General features: G+C 50.2%; 1 protein-coding gene across 2 annotated transcripts in view; it reads left to right on the forward strand.

Moving 5' to 3' along the window:
- Nucleotide 1: 1 nt before the first annotated feature.
- The window catches only part of SLC4A3 (solute carrier family 4 member 3), a 32,800-nt gene continuing 14,884 nt past the window's right edge, over nucleotides 2-17,917 (forward strand). Inside the window, exons 1-8 of one of the 2 annotated variants that reach the window (XM_041472912.1) lie at nucleotides 22-55; nucleotides 4,596-4,768; nucleotides 4,875-5,015; nucleotides 6,273-6,429; nucleotides 9,974-10,308; nucleotides 10,726-10,868; nucleotides 11,425-11,636; nucleotides 17,539-17,690. In XM_041472912.1, coding sequence (XP_041328846.1) covers nucleotides 4,962-5,015; nucleotides 6,273-6,429; nucleotides 9,974-10,308; nucleotides 10,726-10,868; nucleotides 11,425-11,636; nucleotides 17,539-17,690 — 1,053 coding nt within the window. In that variant the 5' untranslated portion in view covers nucleotides 22-55; nucleotides 4,596-4,768; nucleotides 4,875-4,961. Of the gene's footprint in view, nucleotides 56-4,595; nucleotides 4,769-4,874; nucleotides 5,016-6,272; nucleotides 6,430-9,973; nucleotides 10,309-10,725; nucleotides 10,869-11,424; nucleotides 11,637-17,538; nucleotides 17,691-17,917 lie in introns of both variants that reach the window. The other variant, XM_041472911.1, reaches the window with a different exon arrangement.

Here is a 17,917-nt window from a genome sequence, read left to right on the forward strand (position 1 = left end):
GCGGGGCGCGGCGCGGCGGCGGCGGCGGGCGGCTCTCCTGCTCCGGCGGTGCGAGGTACGGGCCGGAGGGAGCGGGGGGTGGGTTGTCCTTGCGCTGCTGCCCCGGCTGCAGCAGCTCCGCCTGGCTGCCCTGCCCCGGCCCGTCTGCGGAGCGCTCCGGTGCTGCACGGTGCGTGGCGCGGTGCGGGTGGCTGCCGGTGCGGGGCATGGTGCATGGCATGGCACGGAGCGGGGCGGTGCACGGCACGGGGCACGGCACGGGGCACGGCACGGCACGCAGCGCGGTGCTCGGGGCTGGATGCGGCGCGGCTTGGAGCAGTCCCGCGCTCCGCACCGTACGGGCTGGCAAGGCACGGCACGGACGTGGTGCAGTGACCCCGGTGGCTGTCTGTGTCCCTGTCCTTCCCCGACTGTACGTGTGTCTGTCAGAGCCGTCCGTACGTCCAGTGGAGGGGTGGCTTATTGTTACTGTCTGGTGTTAGCATTTCGTTCTGGAGTGAATTTTGTTCCGTGTGTTCGTTTATGTGTCTGTGGATCGTGCAGGCTCCGTCCCGTCTGGTACCCTATGAAGGGCCTGTTGTGAGGGAGAGTCACGGAACAGACGGTGCTTCAGGAGTGAATGGCTATGGATGGTTCATCCAGGGTAGTTCAGTGCAGTATAGGATTCACTGAAATATTTAAGCCTTCTAAAGTGTTTGTGTAATAATACAAATTTCAACATAGCCATGTGGGAGAGAGATCCACAGGTTAAAACCTTCATGCCACAAAACTTTGTATGTTTACTGTCTTATGTGTTGCCTTTTCATTCTGGTATGTGTGTCTTGCTCCTCGGCCATGACAGAGGAGAGGTAGGGGCAGCGCAGCTCACTCCTGTTTTGTTTGGCTTGAGGCTGTGAGTGTCACAGTAGCATCCAAATGCTTTGATGTATGCTGCAGCACCCCTCCTGCTCCTTTTCTCCGTGGGCATGCACATCAGTATTTCTTCCCAGCACAATCTTCCAAGGCCTCTAATCCTTCTCCTTTGTGAGATCTTCCCATCTGTGTCTATCAGCCAGAGTCCCTGTCCTCAAACCAGCTTTGCCCCTGTGGCTTTATCCCTATCTTAACATCCACTCCTAGTCTAGACACTCCACAGCTAAATTATTCTCAGCCAATGGCCAAGGGATTAAGGAAGAGCTGTGGAGATGGATGTGGGCCCTGATGGTGTCTCCATGCAGCCCCTTGCCCACGGAGCTGGGGCAGCCTGCCTGTAGCATTACTGACTCATCCTTATTGCAAAGGGACAGTGTGAACTGCTCGCCTCGGCCCTCAAAGATGTGCCAAATTGCGTTTTTCTCAGCAAAACAGGGAAACACTGGCACTGTGAAGCAGCCTTTGGGGATGAGGGGGAGCCCCGCTGGAGTCCCTGTGAGCAACATGTGGGAGATGCTGTAGCTGCCAGCATTGCAGGGACATGCCTGCTCACTTTCCTGCAGAATCCCTTAAGCCTAGATGGTCAGTACAATGGTCAGTACAAGGTATGGTGATTTTTGTGAGCCAGTTCTGTTTATTGATGTGCTTGTGGAGAGAGTGGGGATGTGTGAGTGCACACAGGTTGGCAGGCTGTGGATTTTTCTGGCCTCCCTTTGAATCTGGCCTGCTGGCATGACGCTTCTATTACTGAAAATTACTTCTAGCGGGAATGCTGAATCACGTACTCCCCATAACCAGGAGATACAGTAGGATGAAGGTATCAATCACTTGCTTTTCTTTAGTGGTGTTTGTTTTTTTAGTTTCGCATTTTAACTTGTGCTCTTCTTGTGGCAACCCAGGCAGTGATGGCTGGGCACTTCAGCATGACACTTATTAGCAGAATTCTCCCTGATACTCCTTTTAAGTTTCTATTTTATATTTTAACCTATTCTTAAGTCTCTTTAAGGGCTGCCTGACAAAAAAATAATCTTTAGTTGTGTTTTACACCCTTGAGATCTTTCCAGACTGCTGGTTTGTTCCATCCCCATCTTAGTCATCCCATATTGTGCTAGATAAAATTAGCTCCTAACCTTTCCTTATAAATCAATCCCTCTGGCCCACTGGCAAAATTTTGCTCTTCTCCGAACTCCATCTGTTGAGGGTGGTAGAAACGCCAGGCAGGATCCCGTAGGTTTCCATCCCACCTTCCTCCAGAGGTGGCACAAAATAAGAGGCAAGTGGCCTCTAGTGGCCGTGGACGGCCGTGAAGGTGCCGAAGGGAAGCAGCCGTGCTTTCAGGCTGTGAGCTCTCCATTCCCCAGGAATGGGAGAGCTGGTCGGGTTAGAATCGGAGAACACACCTCTCATCCTTGCCTCCTCTCTCGTCCCCAAAGCATCAGAGCCTTCCAACAGTTGGGTCCCAAGTCCTGCCGGCTTGAGGTGCCCACACATCACATCTTGCTGTCATTGATGGAAACCCCCGTGGGTATATCCTCGTCCCTCTGAAATTTCAAAGCATGTCCCCAGGGCTCTCTTACTGCTACTAAAACTGTCTGGGTTTTAGCTGTTCAGCCTCATTAGCGTGATGGCTTCAGCATAATTCTGGATGTGCTGCTGTGATGGGTAAAGAAAGACTAGGTGCTGGATTTTCCCTCCCTTTTCACTTTGTTTAGGCAGTCAGGCTGTAGTTTTAAACTCAGTATTAACATCTTGGAAAGCTGGTGCCAGCAGAATATGCTGCACCCAGTAGTTCTCCAGGATGTGGGTTTCCTCCCTCCCAGAGCACAAAATGCCCCTGGAGCCTCTGCCTTGCTTCAGACATACCTAAGGTTGCCCTGAAACAAAGCACATTGCTTCACAGCCCTGCTGGTAGTTTTAGTTTACTTCAAAGGCCCCACAAGGCATGTTAGTGGCACAGAGGTGAAGCTGAGCAGTAGCATTTCTTTGGTTAAATTACCTTTACCATTCTGCCTCTACAGGAGCTGCTGTCCAAAGCTCCCTTATCTTTTTACTCCTTAAGTTATAGTCCTTGCAACATGTTTTTGCTGTCACTGTGTAGCTGTGAATGTTCTGTTCCTTAAAAATGTCCAATCCTTTCTTTAACAGTGGTGATGCCATGGCCCTGCAAAGTGAGGTTCCCCTGCCAGCTCTTCCCACTGGAATAAAATGTTCCCTGCCTTCAGTTCCAAATGTACTGCTGCTTGTTTTCATGGAATTATACCCTTTTCTTTAATTAAATGAAAAAAAAAGTTAAAAAAGGCATGTATTAACCTTTTCTCTATCATGTCTCCTACTAAAAGGATGGCCTGGATGCTGCATTTGCTGTTTAGATGTCTGTCTTTGCAGTCTATTTCTCTTGAGCTGTTGAGGTCTTACTGAGGATGAAATTAGTGATGAGTCCAATGAAGTGTGTTTCAGGGGTTTCTTCCATTATGTTTTGCCTTGTTCCTGATAATTAGGAAGGTAGAGCAAAAGAACATCCTTCATCAGTTGTCAGATTAGCTCCTCAAAATCTTGCCTTACAGATGCCCCTGGGATTTTTGGTTTGAATAAGCTCTTCATGGATGCAGAGTAAGCAGACTCTAGACCTTCTGGAGATCTTCAAAGATAGAAGGGATGATGAAGTGGCCTTACTGCTTTCATCAATAAGCAGCAGACAAACTTTAGTGTTTTAGTCACCTGTCTTGAACAGTGTCCCATGCTAGGTACTTCAGATGAGATAGTAAGAAACCCCTCAGCAGATAGCTAGGACATAGACTATAATACTTACTCCAAAGCTTTCATAGCTGCAGAATAGCTTGTTCTGAAAGATGGGTTTAATTTCTCTTGATTTTCTTTGTCATAAATACAACTCATTACCAGAGAGATGGCCAAGCTATCCTCTGACATTGCAGTGTTTTGCTCCTTGATGACATCACTGAAAACATTTTTTCAATTTTGAATTAATTTGTATTCTACCCTTGTAGTTTTAACGAATGTCCCTTTTCTTGTGCTGTGAGCTGAGGACACTTTGCTTCTCCCTGTGCCCAAATCACTGTGTATATGCTTACATCTTCTGTTCCAGATGAGTTTCTTGGGATCAGTGTCTTCCCAGTGCCAGTCGCTGTACCATCTCCAGTTCTTCCTGGGGTGCAGCCCATGCTGTTTAGGCTGTGCTGCTGCTGTAGATGGTTTGACCAGAGGTGTTTCTGTGTTAGTCTGTATCCCAGTCCTTATCAAGCATAGCACCTCTTTGCCTTCCTCACCTGTAGTTGGATATTGAGCAGATTGTTCCTTTGTGCTGTCCTCAGGGACATGGGTGTCCTTTACCCCTGCCAGTGCTGACGGGGCACAGATCTGCAGCCTTGGTCTCTGCCTGTAACATGTATTGTTTTGTGTGTGGCTTTTGGATGATGAACTGTTTGTCCTTGTCCTATCTCTGTGGTCTGCACAGCTCTCTCTGTGGTTCCTTCTGGCCTTTTTTGGGATCTGTCCAGTTAAAGCTAGGTGCTACAGGACCACTCTGCTGCCTGCTCCTGGCATGTACTCCCAGCACCTGATCTTTCTGACTTTTTCTTTCCCTGGTGGTCAGTCACACCCCAGTTTTGCACTGGTGTGCTGCTGTAGAGGTGGCTGAGCAGGAAGCTTTTCTTTCTCTTGCACAGCCCATGCAGGAGCTATATATAGCTGATGTCTCCATTGGACCCTCTGACCTTTCAGAGAAGGACAGGATCCCATCTATCCATGATCAGCTGGAGCTGGTGGCCAAAGCAGCGTGGGCTGGGCCACTTGCCCCTGCACACTACTGGGGCAGGCCTGTCCTAGTGATGCCAGGGAGGTTCTCCAGGGGCTGGTGAGGTAACCTCTGGACCAGGAGCCAGGGGCTTGAGGGCAGTGGCCAGCAGTCTCCCACGACATTCCCTTGTCCTGCCCTCTCTCCACAGGTTATGCCACTCTCCAGGTTTGCTGGGTGCCTGCCGGTGAAAGAGAAGGGTTGATATTTTGCCCAGGCCCTTAGGTCCTGAACCAAAATGGCAGCTGGAGAGTCCCCTCCCGTAGGAGATGTCTTCATCGACTTGCAGCAGGTGAGGTGGAATTCAGCAGAAGCAGCAGCAGCAGCAGCGGGGCTGTCTCTTCCCCTGGGGACCATGCTCCTGCTGGCTGAGAGCAGGGCTGGTGTCCTGGCAGCGTGCTGCAGTAGGAGACACAGCCTGCATTTACTGGGGACAGTCTGCACAAAGTGTGCCCTGGGGCTGCCCATGAGCCCGGATCCTCTCCATGCAGACAGCAAACTGTGGCCCAGAAAAGGCCAGAGATTGCTCTGTGAAGCCCCTGTGCCTTCACGTGCCATTGGGTGGGGTACACAAGTGACAGGAGGAGCTGAGCAGCTTGAAAACAGACTGTCCCTATTCAGGCTGGGCTTGGGACACCTGTGCTAAGGTGAGAGGAGAAGCAGCCGCACGCACAGACACAAAGCTGCTCCTAGGCCACAGCTAAGAACAGGGATGCGAGGAGAGGGATCTCTCAGCTAAAGCTGCCTTGCTCCCTCTTTCTGCCTAGCAGATTTGTCACAGTTGGGCCTCCTCCTGTTTCCATGGAAACACGGGAGTCCACAACAGCTCCATGCTGGCATTTCGGCTATATTGATGGAAAATTTTACCAGCTGCAGCTGCTCAGAAAGAAAGAAAGAAAGAAAGGGAGGCCAGCGGGCACCTGGTGATGCTCATGTCAGGGCACTTCCACCAGCAAAAGGCAGAGAGGTTCCCATTGCCTGAAAGAGGAGAAAAATGGGCAGAAAAACCTGAAGAAAGCATCGAAGAGGAACGGGGAGACTCTAGATTTGTGGAGGGGAGGTGGGAAGGCGCAGGGTGGTCACTGACCCAATGGCAACTCACCAGAGCAGGGATGCTGTCTCCCAAGATGAAATACAGAGGAGGTCTAAGAATGAGAGAGATGGCAGATTGGGAAAGGGAAGGCCAGAGAGCAGCAGTTAAATGTGAGGAGAGAGAAATTACAGCCAAACAAAAGCTACGCGTTTCGTCTAATGGGAACAACAGGCACTGGCATATTCCCTTGATACCTGCCACTCAAGAGAGGTGTGGAGGGCCGCTAAGGTATCCCTGCAGATACCTTAGTGTCTGCAGAGTGTGCCTTGGAGCTTGATGGTCTGTTCTGGCTCTTGGTTTTGAGCAGAGCTGTGCCTCTATGTGAGACATTGTGCCCCAGGCCTGTCGTATGGAGCCTGGTGCTCCTTAGCAAGCCAGAGCTGTTGGAAGGCAGGAGGATCCGGAGGGCTTTAGGGGTCTGCCGTGTTTGATTCTTACCTGGCGGTTTCTGTGCAGGGCAGAGATGACGCAGAGAAAGCCTCTCCTGGTGCCGAGGACGATGAGGACTTGGATAAGACTTTGTCAATCGAGAGATTTGGGGACCTGATAAGCAAGTCAGCATCAAGCAATCTGGAGAAGCAAAGTCGCAGCTACAGTGAGAGAGATTTTGAATGTATGTAGGTTTTGAAACATTGTACCCCCTACCACCCTCACCACCAGCCCTCACTCAGTCCCATGTGCTCTGCAGCCTTGTGCCAGGACTGCAGATTGCATTAGCCTGCTATTCACTTCCTTCCTCCAGAGCGTTCCCAAGGTGCTATGTACACACAGTTTAGCACCAGTGCCCACGGCCTGTTTCCAGTCTGTTCCTGTTTTCTCTGTCTCCATAGGCATAGCTACTGCACAGCCCACCCAGCAGCCGTAGCTCAGCCCAGGGTGTTCGTTCACGTCCCAGACCAGTCTCTGAGACCTCTGCAGCTACTTCCCCAAGTTGAATTTTCCAGTTTTAAAACAATTTTTCTTCCATGTGGCTGCAAAGAAACATTCAAACGTGACCAGAAGCCAGGCTGTCCTCCCCAGTCTGAAAGCAGATGGCTCCAGTCAGACATGCCTGTGTATTTCTAAATAACACTCAAGAATCCACTGGGCTTATCTGATCAAAGAAAGGAACTGCAAAATAAAAATGGAGTGTGAATTTGAAGTGCTGTAGTTATCTCACCTGAATTCATCTGAGCACTATATCTATTCCTCTATCTGCTCTTCTTTCATGATGAAGGCAACTGGTCTGCCCAAAGTCACTTTGGCTGTTAAATGACAATGTACTGACAGGAGTGACCATAAGCTGTTGCCTGGTGTAGGTGGGTTATGTTACTTAGTAATAACAGCAGTGAAGGGCAGGAGGAGGCCCCCATCCAGCAGCCTGTTTGTGTGGCAGACACGTAGCAGTGGTTGGGAGATTTTCCCAGTCTGTGGCTCTCCACAGTCACATAGTGCTTCTTTTCCAGCTTGGCTTTGATGAGCTACAACCTTGGGAACATTATGTCCCAAGTACATCACCAGGCTGTTTTCTGCTTGGCCACTCATTTCCAATGGCTGTTATAAAAGCTTGCTGGTAAAAGTCTATTACTGTAGTGCACCTCAGCTGCTGGTTTTTTTGCCTGTGTCATTTCTCTACAGAGGCTCCATTCAAATAACACTTCCCATCTGGGCTCACAGTCACTCGTGCACATGGCTGCAAGGTGCTGATAGCTTTGCTGTGGGTTGAATTCCTGTCCTGTGCCCATAGGACCTACCTGCTCAGCAGCTCTGCCTGTGTGCACAGGTGTGCGGGTTGGCTTGGAGGACATGGATGATCTGCTTGAGCATGCATGGCAGAAGCTTTTTGAAAATTTTAACTAGAGATTTGTACTGTTTGGGGTTGGGGTTTTTTTCCCTTATTAATAGGAGAATTATCTTTCTTTTGTCAGAATCAAGCTTGTTTTCCTCTGAACCCATGATGTATTTCTGTTGTCTAGGGCTACATCAATTCTGGTTATCAAAATTTTTATGCAGTTTGTATTCATAAAGCTGGAAGATCTGGTTAGGTCATTAGACTTTTAAAGATAACATACCAGCCCATAGAGGTGAATGTTCTCTGGGCTTAGAAATGCTTCCTGCTCTAGTCAAAGCCAGGAATTCCTAATATGTAGGCTCTTCCTTCTGGGCTCCCTATCTAAATTACTTTTTCATGTCTCTTGTATCAAGTTCACCAAGAAATGTAATCAAACATCTGGGACACTAGTTTGACAGTAACTTTCCATAAAGACAGGCAGTGCAAGGAAGGGAGCAGGGAGGGAGGGCAGGGACTGGATGCACAGGAGGACAAGGAGGAAGAAGAGGGAAATATGAATCCTTTTGTGTTTGGGAGAGGTGTGTTCTTCCCACCTCCAGACCACCTCTGTGGAGATGTGATCAGTTGACCTGAGGAGGGCTGAGTGCAGGGGTGAAGAGAAGAGCAATGCTCCCCTCTTCTGTGCCGGATCACACACCATCACTGCCCTTCCCTGCAGCCAAGGCTTCAGTTTCCTTCTGATCCAAAACATAAATGTTTCTGTCTTAGACTGAGGTGACCAAGCCAGAAGGGAAAGATGGGCTGTGTCCTCATCAGCAGCTTTGTGCTGTTGAAGGAGCAACGTGTGTGTAGTTGGGGTCTCCTTGCTTCTTATATTAGAAATTCATGCCTGACCTACCTGTGGCATGCTATGGAAGTACAGCAGCAGGACAGGAGGGTCTGTCTTCCACATCTTGTGAATGAAATAGGGTACACCCAGTTAAGTCAAAGAAAAAAACACTTTTGAGAGAAAAACTATTCCAAACTATTTCCACTGTGCAGACATCTGACCATTCTAAATCTCCTCTAATCTTGCCACAAGCTGTTTCTTCTGAACCAGGGGGATGTGTGAAATATCCCTGCTGTTCCCAAGGGGGGAAACAAGGGAGAAAAGACTTGAGAAACCAAAGGAAAGGAAACATGACAGCAGAACAATGAACCTGCCTGGCTCTCCCAGGGAGAAGGTTACAGCCTACATTGAAAATGTCCTTTGAAGGTAGTTTTCACTATAAACAGATTTTGCTGCCATGTCACAGGAAAGCTGGGAAGGAACCAAATTTAAACTGTCTGGAAACAATTGCTCAGGAAGAGCTGCTGAGCACCACCCCCTTGCCAAGTGGCCAGTGCCCCCCTGATTTCAGCCTCCCTGGGTGCAGCCCCAGGACCTGTGCATCCTGCAGACTGTCCGTGGGAGGCTTTGTGCCTTTGGCTAGCCCTGGCAGCAATGGCTTCTCTTTCTCTCACAGTGGGATGCTGAGCTTACCCTCTTTCTTGCCTGATGCATTGCCTTTGTTTTGGAGTGAAGGCTCAGAAATGCCCTTAATTTCTTCTCATTCTGTAATTCCCATGACACCCAGGTCAAGCCTGTATGAATTTCTCTTTGTAGATTAGTTTAAAGAAAAGTCCTTCTGCCCTGTTTCCTTACCCTGGTTTTTAAAAGACAGCCTCCTAACTGAACCTGCATTTCAGAGGCTGGTACAATACAAGCCCTCAAAGTACCTGGGATTTGGACTTAGGTTACTTCTGCACTGTTGTTCCTGTGGCTGTGTAGGAGGAACTTTCTGTCAAAGCCTGGGGGATAAATAAGCTACATCTATTCAACTCAAATAAACATTATGCAGAAAAGAAATCATTGTCATTTAGGATGGAAAAGACTTTTAAGATCATCAAGTCCAACTGTAAACCTAACACCAAGTCCACCACTAAGCCATGGCCTAACCACTAACTAATGTCCCAAAAAGGTTTGTAAAGGGCCCAAATTATGCTTGTTTGAGGATGCAAGAAACATTTCCCCATGTTTAGGAAGGAGATGTTGCCCATGGCAGGTCACTGCAGCTCTGCACAGCCATGCAAATGGCTTTTGGCAGCACAGGGAGAGTGCTGCCTTCCCCAGGGCAGTGGAGCTGTGTTGGGATGGTTTGGCATTGCACAGGGGCTGTGTCCCCACCTATCCCAGGCTGGACACAGCCTGCCGCATCACTGAAAGAGCTTTGCTATGTCCCTGTGGGCTGGTGGCTCTCCTTGCCCTTCCTGGCCCTTGATCTTCAGACCATGCTGTTTCCTGGAGGGGCGCCTGGCAGGTTCCTCCCAGCCTTTTCCTGCCCCTGACTCTCTTTTTCTCTCTCAGTCCACCGCCAAACCTCGCACCACATCCATCATCCCCTTTCCACTCACCTCCCTTCTGCCCTCAAGTTCCAAAAGAGGCCACCCCGTGCCAGCAGGAAGAAAAAAAGGAGAAGGAAAAAGAAGAAAACCTCAATACCTCCCTCAGAGGTGACCCCCACCATCCAGGAAGAGGACGAGGAGGGAGGAGAAGAGGAGGAAGAAGAGGAAGAAGAAGAAGAGGAAGAAGGAGAATCTGAGGCAGAGGAGGTCCAGGAGAAAGAAATCTCTGCAGAATCTGAGGCCGAAGCTCGTGGGAAGGACACATCCCCTAAGCTGGAGTCCCCAAGCAAACCAAAGGCAAGGCCAGGACGTGCCTATCTGAATGGGGCTTGGAGTGTGGAGGGAGGTGGTAGGAGGGTGCCAGCAAGTATGCTGCTCAGGGATAAGAAGTAGCTGTGCAGTATTGTGGTAAGAGTGTTTTTGTCCTTGCCTAGTAGAGATGGCCACCAAAGGACAGTGACAGGTAAGTCATTGCTTGGTGTGGATGCAGGGGTGGGTGTGCATGAGCATTTCGGGGCTGTAGACCCATGGGGGAAGATCAATGTGTCTGTTCTTAAGTTTTATAGTACAGTGGAGGGTTCAATATGACCAGTCCCAGGGCATGGGGCATGTGGGGAAAGCCATTGTGACCCATTTTGGGGAGGATCTGTGTGCCAAGGATTGGGGTGAAGGCTGTCTGCCCAGCTCTTGCTGTCAGGACTGTTGTCTCTGCAGTTCACCATTGGCAGCGATGAGGAGGAGTCCAGCAGCACTGCGGCTCCCGCGCAGTTCCACGTGGAGGAGGAGTGTGGCATCCTGTCCCCCATGCCTCGCTTTGCTGACCTGCTGCAGGACAAGGGCCCTGCCTCTCTCCACAGGTAGGTGAGCGGTGCCAAGCTGCCTGCTGCTCTCTCTGGCTCAAGGTCACTGCACAGTCTGTCCCCTGGGGCAGTGGCTGTGATTAGCCTGAGCTCGCCTGATGAGTCAGGAGGGACATGGGCCCCAGAGGGAGAGCATCTGTGAGCAGCAGGGCTGCTCTCTGGTGGGATGATGATTCCATGGGACTCCTGCAACCTCCCTGGGTGCATGGGATCCCCATAGTGCAGGGTTAGAGGCACTGGGCTGCACACCTGGAGTACTCTTCCTCCCAGCTAACTTGTGCTGTCATGCTGAGCTGCAAGCTGGGAAGCCCCAGGAGGGGACCATGAGCCCATTGACTCAGGGGTAGGTCCCTGATACTGGGCACAAGCTGGTCCCACTCTGGTGGTAGGGAAGAGAAGGAGCAGCCTTCAGGTTTTGCAGGAGATGACTCCTGGCCCTGCTCTTTCTCAGGGGCTTACTGGTCAGGGCTGGGCCATGGGACCCCAGCCCCTGAGGCCACTGGCCATCCTCATTCACCCTGCTTACTACCGTCAGTCTCTTTGGTTCCTACAGCCCCCCCGGGCCTCGAGAGCGTCTGTCACGTGGGTGGGAGAAGCGCAAGGCCTGGGGCCAGGTGGCGAGTGGACAGCGGGTGACCTATGACCTGAAGGAGAGGATGTGCATCGGCAGCATGACCACCCTGGAGAGCGCGGCCTACCAGCGCGTCCCCACAGACGAGGCCGAGGCCCAGATGCTGGCGTCTGCTGACTTGGATGGCATGAAAAGTGAGGCTTTACAACACTACCTGCGTTACCAGTGCGTGTGTCCCTTTGTCCTGTGCTTCTCTTGCTCTCCCCTAGCAGCCTCAGGCATGGTCTTCAGCCTGCCACAGGACCTGGTCCTCACCTTCCTGTTCCCCAGATCCTTCTTTTCCAGCAGTGTCTCATCTCTGTCAGCTTTGCATTGTCCACAGTGCTGATCCTTACGTTTTCAGCATCTCTACTCCCACCTACCCCATGGATGCCTGCTCTACCACCCACCCCCCTGTCCTCTCCAGTTCAGGGTTCCCAGCATTTCCCTGAGACCCAGCTCTCTCCTCTCCTGACACACTTTCCCAGCAATCAGCCCTCTGTGTGACACGCTGCCAGCTCTGCTATTGCAGAAAACCTGAGGTCAGGAGCCTCCCCTCTCTGCTCTCCTGGCAGAGGCAGCTGCCTCCTCTGGAGTGCCTCAGAGGGGGACTGCCCCTGTGTGTGGCACGAGGACAGAGACAAGAGACGTCATGGAAATGCACGCTCCGGGCCTGAGGACATGGAGAATTCAATAGGTTGCTCTGCAGGCTGGAGAGGGAGGGAGACACCAGAAGGGAGTGAGGGAGAAAAGCGGTGCTGCACATGCAGCCTGGCTGTGCCCGGCCACGGGCGCTGCATCCCTGGGCATCCACGGAAAAGACCCCACGGAAAAGCAAGGACCCTGCTCTGGACGAGCTGGTGGGCAGCCCCCCACAGAAGCATCCCTGGGTGGAGCCAGTCTTCCTGGAACCTCATCAGTCCTCGGGGCTGCTGCAGCCGGCATCTTCATGCCCCGTGAGCAGGGGAGCGAGGCTCTGAGGCTGGCCCCAGGGCTGTGGTGAAGCCCCCCCAGGGGGGCAGCTCGCTTTTCACACGTCAGCCTGGCTGTCCTGGCTCCTCATCTGAAGGCGTGTTGCTCATGACACCTGACCCCTGACCTTCACAAGGACAACATGACAACCCTTCAGGAGAGAGAGGAGCCAGCAAAGGAATCAGAAGGGGGCAGCAGCCCAGAGGTAGTGATAAGCACCTGTATTCGCAACTCACTCGGCTATGAAGACTTTGATGAATTTGCTTTCAATTTTGAAGACTATGATTTATGGGAGGCCATCAGAAACCATCTGGGCTACCCAGGCGGGGAGCCCACCTGTAAGTACCACAGCAGTGACCCCATGGTTGCAGCTGTAGATCAGAACCCCCTGCTACAGTGCATAACCCCCTCCTGCGTTTGTTGTCTGTACCGTCTCTGTGACAGGTTGGTCTTCTGGTTTAGAGGAAGTACAGTCTGCCCCACTGTGTGTCTGGGGGCACCAGAGGAGCTGCCTGATGCCTGTGTGTCTGTGTGAGGTCTTAGTAACAATCTGTGTTGTGTTGCTGAGGTGCTTTCCTGTGTGTGTCTCGCTCGAGCAGCTCCAGAGGCAGCTGCATCTTGCTGTTCTGCTTATCAGGATGTGGCCCATGCCGTGGGCAGAGAAAAAGCAGCTGCTCTGAGGTGTGTATAAGGACAAAGAGATTTCCCCTTCCATTTGTAGCACAAGGTGACAGAGTGCTGTTGCTCTTTTTGCTGGAATTTGAGTCGAGGTGCGGATCTGACAGCGGAGGTGGGTATCAGGTTCTAGTTCTGCACTGTAGCCTAATTGCCCAAAGGAAAAAAAAATAAGCTAGTCTTTGTATCTGCATGCTTGAGCATGGCTGTGAAACTAGCTCATGGCAGGCTGGCTGGGGTGCCTGGAAGGGAGAAAAGAGGAAGAAAGGAAGCAAGAGTAGGAAAAGCAGGGAAGGAGAGAATAGGAATCTTGAGAGTCAAGAATGCCTTCCTGTTCTCTGCATCTGTTTCTGTACCTTCACATCCCTTGCAGAGCAATCTCTGAGCCGTCTCAGAGACCGTGCAGAAACCAGAGCCTCACTCTCATCTCTCTCAGGGGTCTTTCCTTGGTACATGATGCTAAAAGGTGTCCCACATTGGGAGTGATACTGTTGATAGCCCTGGCTCATGGGTGGTTGTCCAAATGTCCTCATCTGGATCATGTGTTAATTTTTCAAGGGATTTTAGGAGTGCACATGGGAGGGTGATGTCCCAGAACTAGCCCATTGAACAGCTTAACACGGAAGAGTGGGAAAGCAGAGGGATTGTAACTGGAGCTCAGGTTGTCTTGGTTCAGCTTCTGCCTCTGCCACAGACTGTTTGATCTTGGGCAAAAAACTTAATTTGCCCTGCCTCTCAGTCCCAGCATCGTGTTCTCTTTGTCATCTGTTCCATCTTTACAAGCCTTCAGGAAAAAATGTCTGCCTATGTGCTTCTGCAGGGACCAGCTAGTGGGGATTAGCTTCTGGCTGTTACAGTAACAAGTCTGCTACTTGTTACTGTAAATTGAGAGGGTATATAATAGTAGCAAAGTTCAAAATAGAAACCTGGAGCAGATTGGTCCCATCAGCTGTTCCAGGCTGAATGAACTGTGAATTAAAAATGTGAAGAAATTATTCCAGGTTCACCTTGGAAAACATGGATATTCTTGGGAAGGTAGAAGGGGCAGATCACTCTGTAAGGTGTGATAATGCATCACTTACAAAGTGGAGAAATTGGACTTTCTAGTAGTTAACACATTCATTGATTGCTACAGCTAATGCTGTAGGTGCCTGTACAGTAAACTCTTGATTTTATAATGAATCCACATTGTGGATTAATCCTGCAGACAGGTATGGCAGAGTTGGACATGGCTGAGACACCAGAGTCTATTTTGTGCAGAGCCAGTTCACTTTCAGCCAGTGCCACTTGCCCAGCTATTTACTCCATGGCAATGCCTCTTCCAGGCCCAACTCAGATCTAGGAGGAATATATTTTGAACAGAATAGGGTCCTTGGTCTCCTTGCATTCCTTTAAAAGTTTGGAGCATGGGGAGTGCTGGACCTGGACACTTGGTTGGCAGCAGGGATGAGCTATCCCTATCACAGTGAACTTAGCATCAGCCAGGAGAGACTTGGGCTCTGTGCAGGACAGGGCAGTAGCTTTTTCCAGAAGCCAGCATGGGGCTGTGTCTTACAGTATGTTGATTAGCATTTCATTTAGTCTAGTTTTAAATATTTCAAGTATGTGGGTTTTAAGTGTCTTTTTGTATATTTCAAGAGTCTGAGTTTAAAATCTCTTTTTTTCTTGCTATAACTTAACCATTGGGGTGGCTGGGCAGTGTGTATTATCCTTGTGATGTCAGGATAGCAGGTTGCTCTCTAGTACTGATACAAATACTCAGATGCCTCTTTCTGGTCTTCCTTCTTATGGATGGAGGGAAATGAAAGGAGGGGAACAGGAAGGTGTAAATTGAAGGCAATTGCCTGCTAACAAAGGCGTTCTTAGGGAAGATTTTAACCACTGCAGTCATATTTGTCATATTCAGATTTAATCTGGTGGAAGAGGAACTTGCTCACCTGAAGAAATCTGACTGTGGAAGCTAACATGATGAGATCATCTTCTGGAAGAGACTGTAGGAGATGCTGTGTGGGAGGGTGACATAATAGTTCATTGTAGTGGAGCTACCATAGGATTTGCTCTCTGTCCTCTGATGTTGTCACTGTCTTCACACTCACATCTTGGGGAGCACTGAAGAGGAGCTACAACAAGAGCAGTACTCGTTGGGGAGTTTGTCTTCAAGCAAGAAGGACAGATGTATGCCCTGAGCAAATCACCCTTTGGTCTCAGTCTAAGATCCTGTCCTGAATAAGGACTTTTAGGTGCTCTCTTGAGCTTGACTTTCCTTGGGGAAGGCACCAATCTGACAGGACACAGAAAGGGTCTCTGTAGAGCAGCCTGGAGCAGAGCTGGGTTCTGCATGGGACTCCCAAAGCCAGTGGTTTTCCTAAATTAAGACCGGGTGCCCACCCTGCTTCTCTGAGTTGTATCCCTCAGCTGGCATCTCAATAGCCACAAACACTACCTAGGAAGAGCAGCAAAGTAAATCTCTCCTTAGTCTGCTGTAGGTAGGGCTCTGGAGATGTGCCTTCAGCAATGCTCTCTGACCCTGCAGCACTCTGATTCCTGTGCCTGTCAGTGAGCGTGGGAGTCACTGGAGGTGCTGTCAGGAAACGTGGCTCCTTGCTTTTTATCTGTCCTCCAGCCATTGTCTGGCTAAGACTAGACACCTGTGGATGCATTCTAGGGCTGTTGTTGAAGAGCACTCTGTACTAAGTTGTCATTGCTGAGAGGAAAGCGTGCTGTCCTCTGTCTTGCTGGGTAGAGTGTACTTGGGCCCTGGTTTTCCAGGGACACAGAGAGGAGTCCCAGGGTGCACAGGAGAATCGGAAGCTACAGGGATTGGAGCAAAGATGCCAGATACCAAGATCACCTGCATGGTGGACTGCTTGTTTCATGCATGAGCTCATACTGAGTGTGCTGAAGTGGCTACTGTCTGTGCAGGAACTGAGAAATCCATGTGAAACTCCATGGAAGCCCCACACGTGCCCGGCTCCCAGAAACGTTCATAGTGGTTATTGGGCCATTATTGGCTCCTATCGACATTGCAGTGCAGTAAGTGGAGCAGGGAGGAGTCGGCCATCAGCAGGACGTGCATCAGCAGGGCAGCCAATGGGGGAAAATGCCCTGAGGCTCAGTATTGATTCATTTTATATTTAATTTAGCGACCCAGATTTCCAAGGTGCAAGGCCATGGTATTCCTGGCCTGATGCTGGGTGTGTCTTTCCATGCCAGAGGTGTACAGATATTTTTCTGCAACATCAAAGAGACCACTCAGACTTAAAACCCTGTGCTTTTTACTGTCTCTCATACCCTGAAAGCTGCAGGTCTTGAAGCCAAGTATATAGAATCTGAGTATATCAGAAAGATATATGCAGGCAGAATATTCACCCCAGCCAGTGGAGAGCTGCCTTTACTCTGCCAGGGAGAAGACCTTGGCATTGTCTTACAAGCACAGCCAGCAAACCACATGGACCAAAGCTGAGCAAAAGCCCTGACTCCATAATCTAGTTGGGCGAGCCTGCCCATCCTGTAATGAGACTCTGAGGGTTTCCACATTCCTGTGGGTTGTCTGTGCTGAGAAAGATACACTTGCTGTCCCTGGGTAGTGTCCAGGGAAATTCTCTCTGGCAGGCTGTTGCCTGGTGCTGCTTCTCTGGCATTGCAAAAAGGCTAGCATGGTTGTGGCTGCATTTTGGTGGGCACTGGCTAGCCAGCAGCACAGTGATGGCTCTGTAGGACAGCCTTAACAGCCTCTGCAGAGGCTTTGTGAGGCTTTGCCTCAGCCAGCCAGTCTCTGAGGCAGACCTTTCTGAGGGCATTACAGCGGCGCTGCGGATCATCTAGAAACAGTGATAGCTCAACATCACTGCCAGCCCCCGAGCCACCCCCAGGCTGCAGTGTTAGCCTACAGTCTCGTCACACAATTAAATAAAACAGACATTGATATTTCCTTATGTCTCCCAGACCAGCAGCTAAATATCCTTCCCTTTCACTGCCCTTCAAGCTTGCTGAGCACAAGGCCTTCCCCTGGTGCAAGCCCAGTCAGGTGCCTGCCTTTGCTGTGCGGTTGCAGAACTGCAGGCAAAGCTGCAGGTTGCTTTTTTGGGGGGAATATGGGGAGGATTCCCACACCACTTGTTCGAGTACCATGAGTAAAAGCATTTGTGATGAAGCCCCAAGTGTATGCAGAGCCTAGGAGGAAGCCTTCTTTGTGAAGAGGTTAGCTCACATCTCTGGAAGAGATGAAAGTAGGCAAATGAGGCAGAAAAGATCTTCAAAATTCTGGAGGAGGATGGTGAGTTCTCCAGCTGCCAGGGCTTTGATAGCCTAAGTTAACGATAGAAGGATGTGCTTGGATGTATTTCCCTGCCAGACAGTGTATGTGCACTAGACAAATTGGTGGCCTTTTCTCCTTTCCTGTGTCTTCAGGCCACCGCTTTGAAGATAACCCAGGTGTGAGGAGGCATCTGATGAAAAAACCGTCTCGGAGTCAGATCACCAGGACAAGCAAAAAATTAGCATCAACTCCATCTGTCAAGAAAAAGAAGAAGAAGAAGAAGTTGGATAGAAAGCCCCACGAGGTATCCATGTGCTGTCCTCCCACACTTGTTAAGAAGCTGTAAATCAGGACTAGAAACATGCAATTTATAAAGTGATAAATGTGTTTCAATATAATTAATTCTTTACATGACCTTGAGGGTGACATTTAATGCTATTATCCATTCTCATGAGAGCTGAAAATACACTTTTTTCAATATAAGGGGACATTTCCCTGAAACCACAAAGCTTTGACTTTGGGAAAGACATT

The sequence above is a fragment of the Pyrgilauda ruficollis genome, unplaced genomic scaffold (genome assembly GCF_017590135.1).
Source record: "Pyrgilauda ruficollis isolate IOZ18807 unplaced genomic scaffold, ASM1759013v1 scaffold3, whole genome shotgun sequence".
Lineage (NCBI taxonomy): Eukaryota > Metazoa > Chordata > Aves > Passeriformes > Passeridae > Pyrgilauda > Pyrgilauda ruficollis.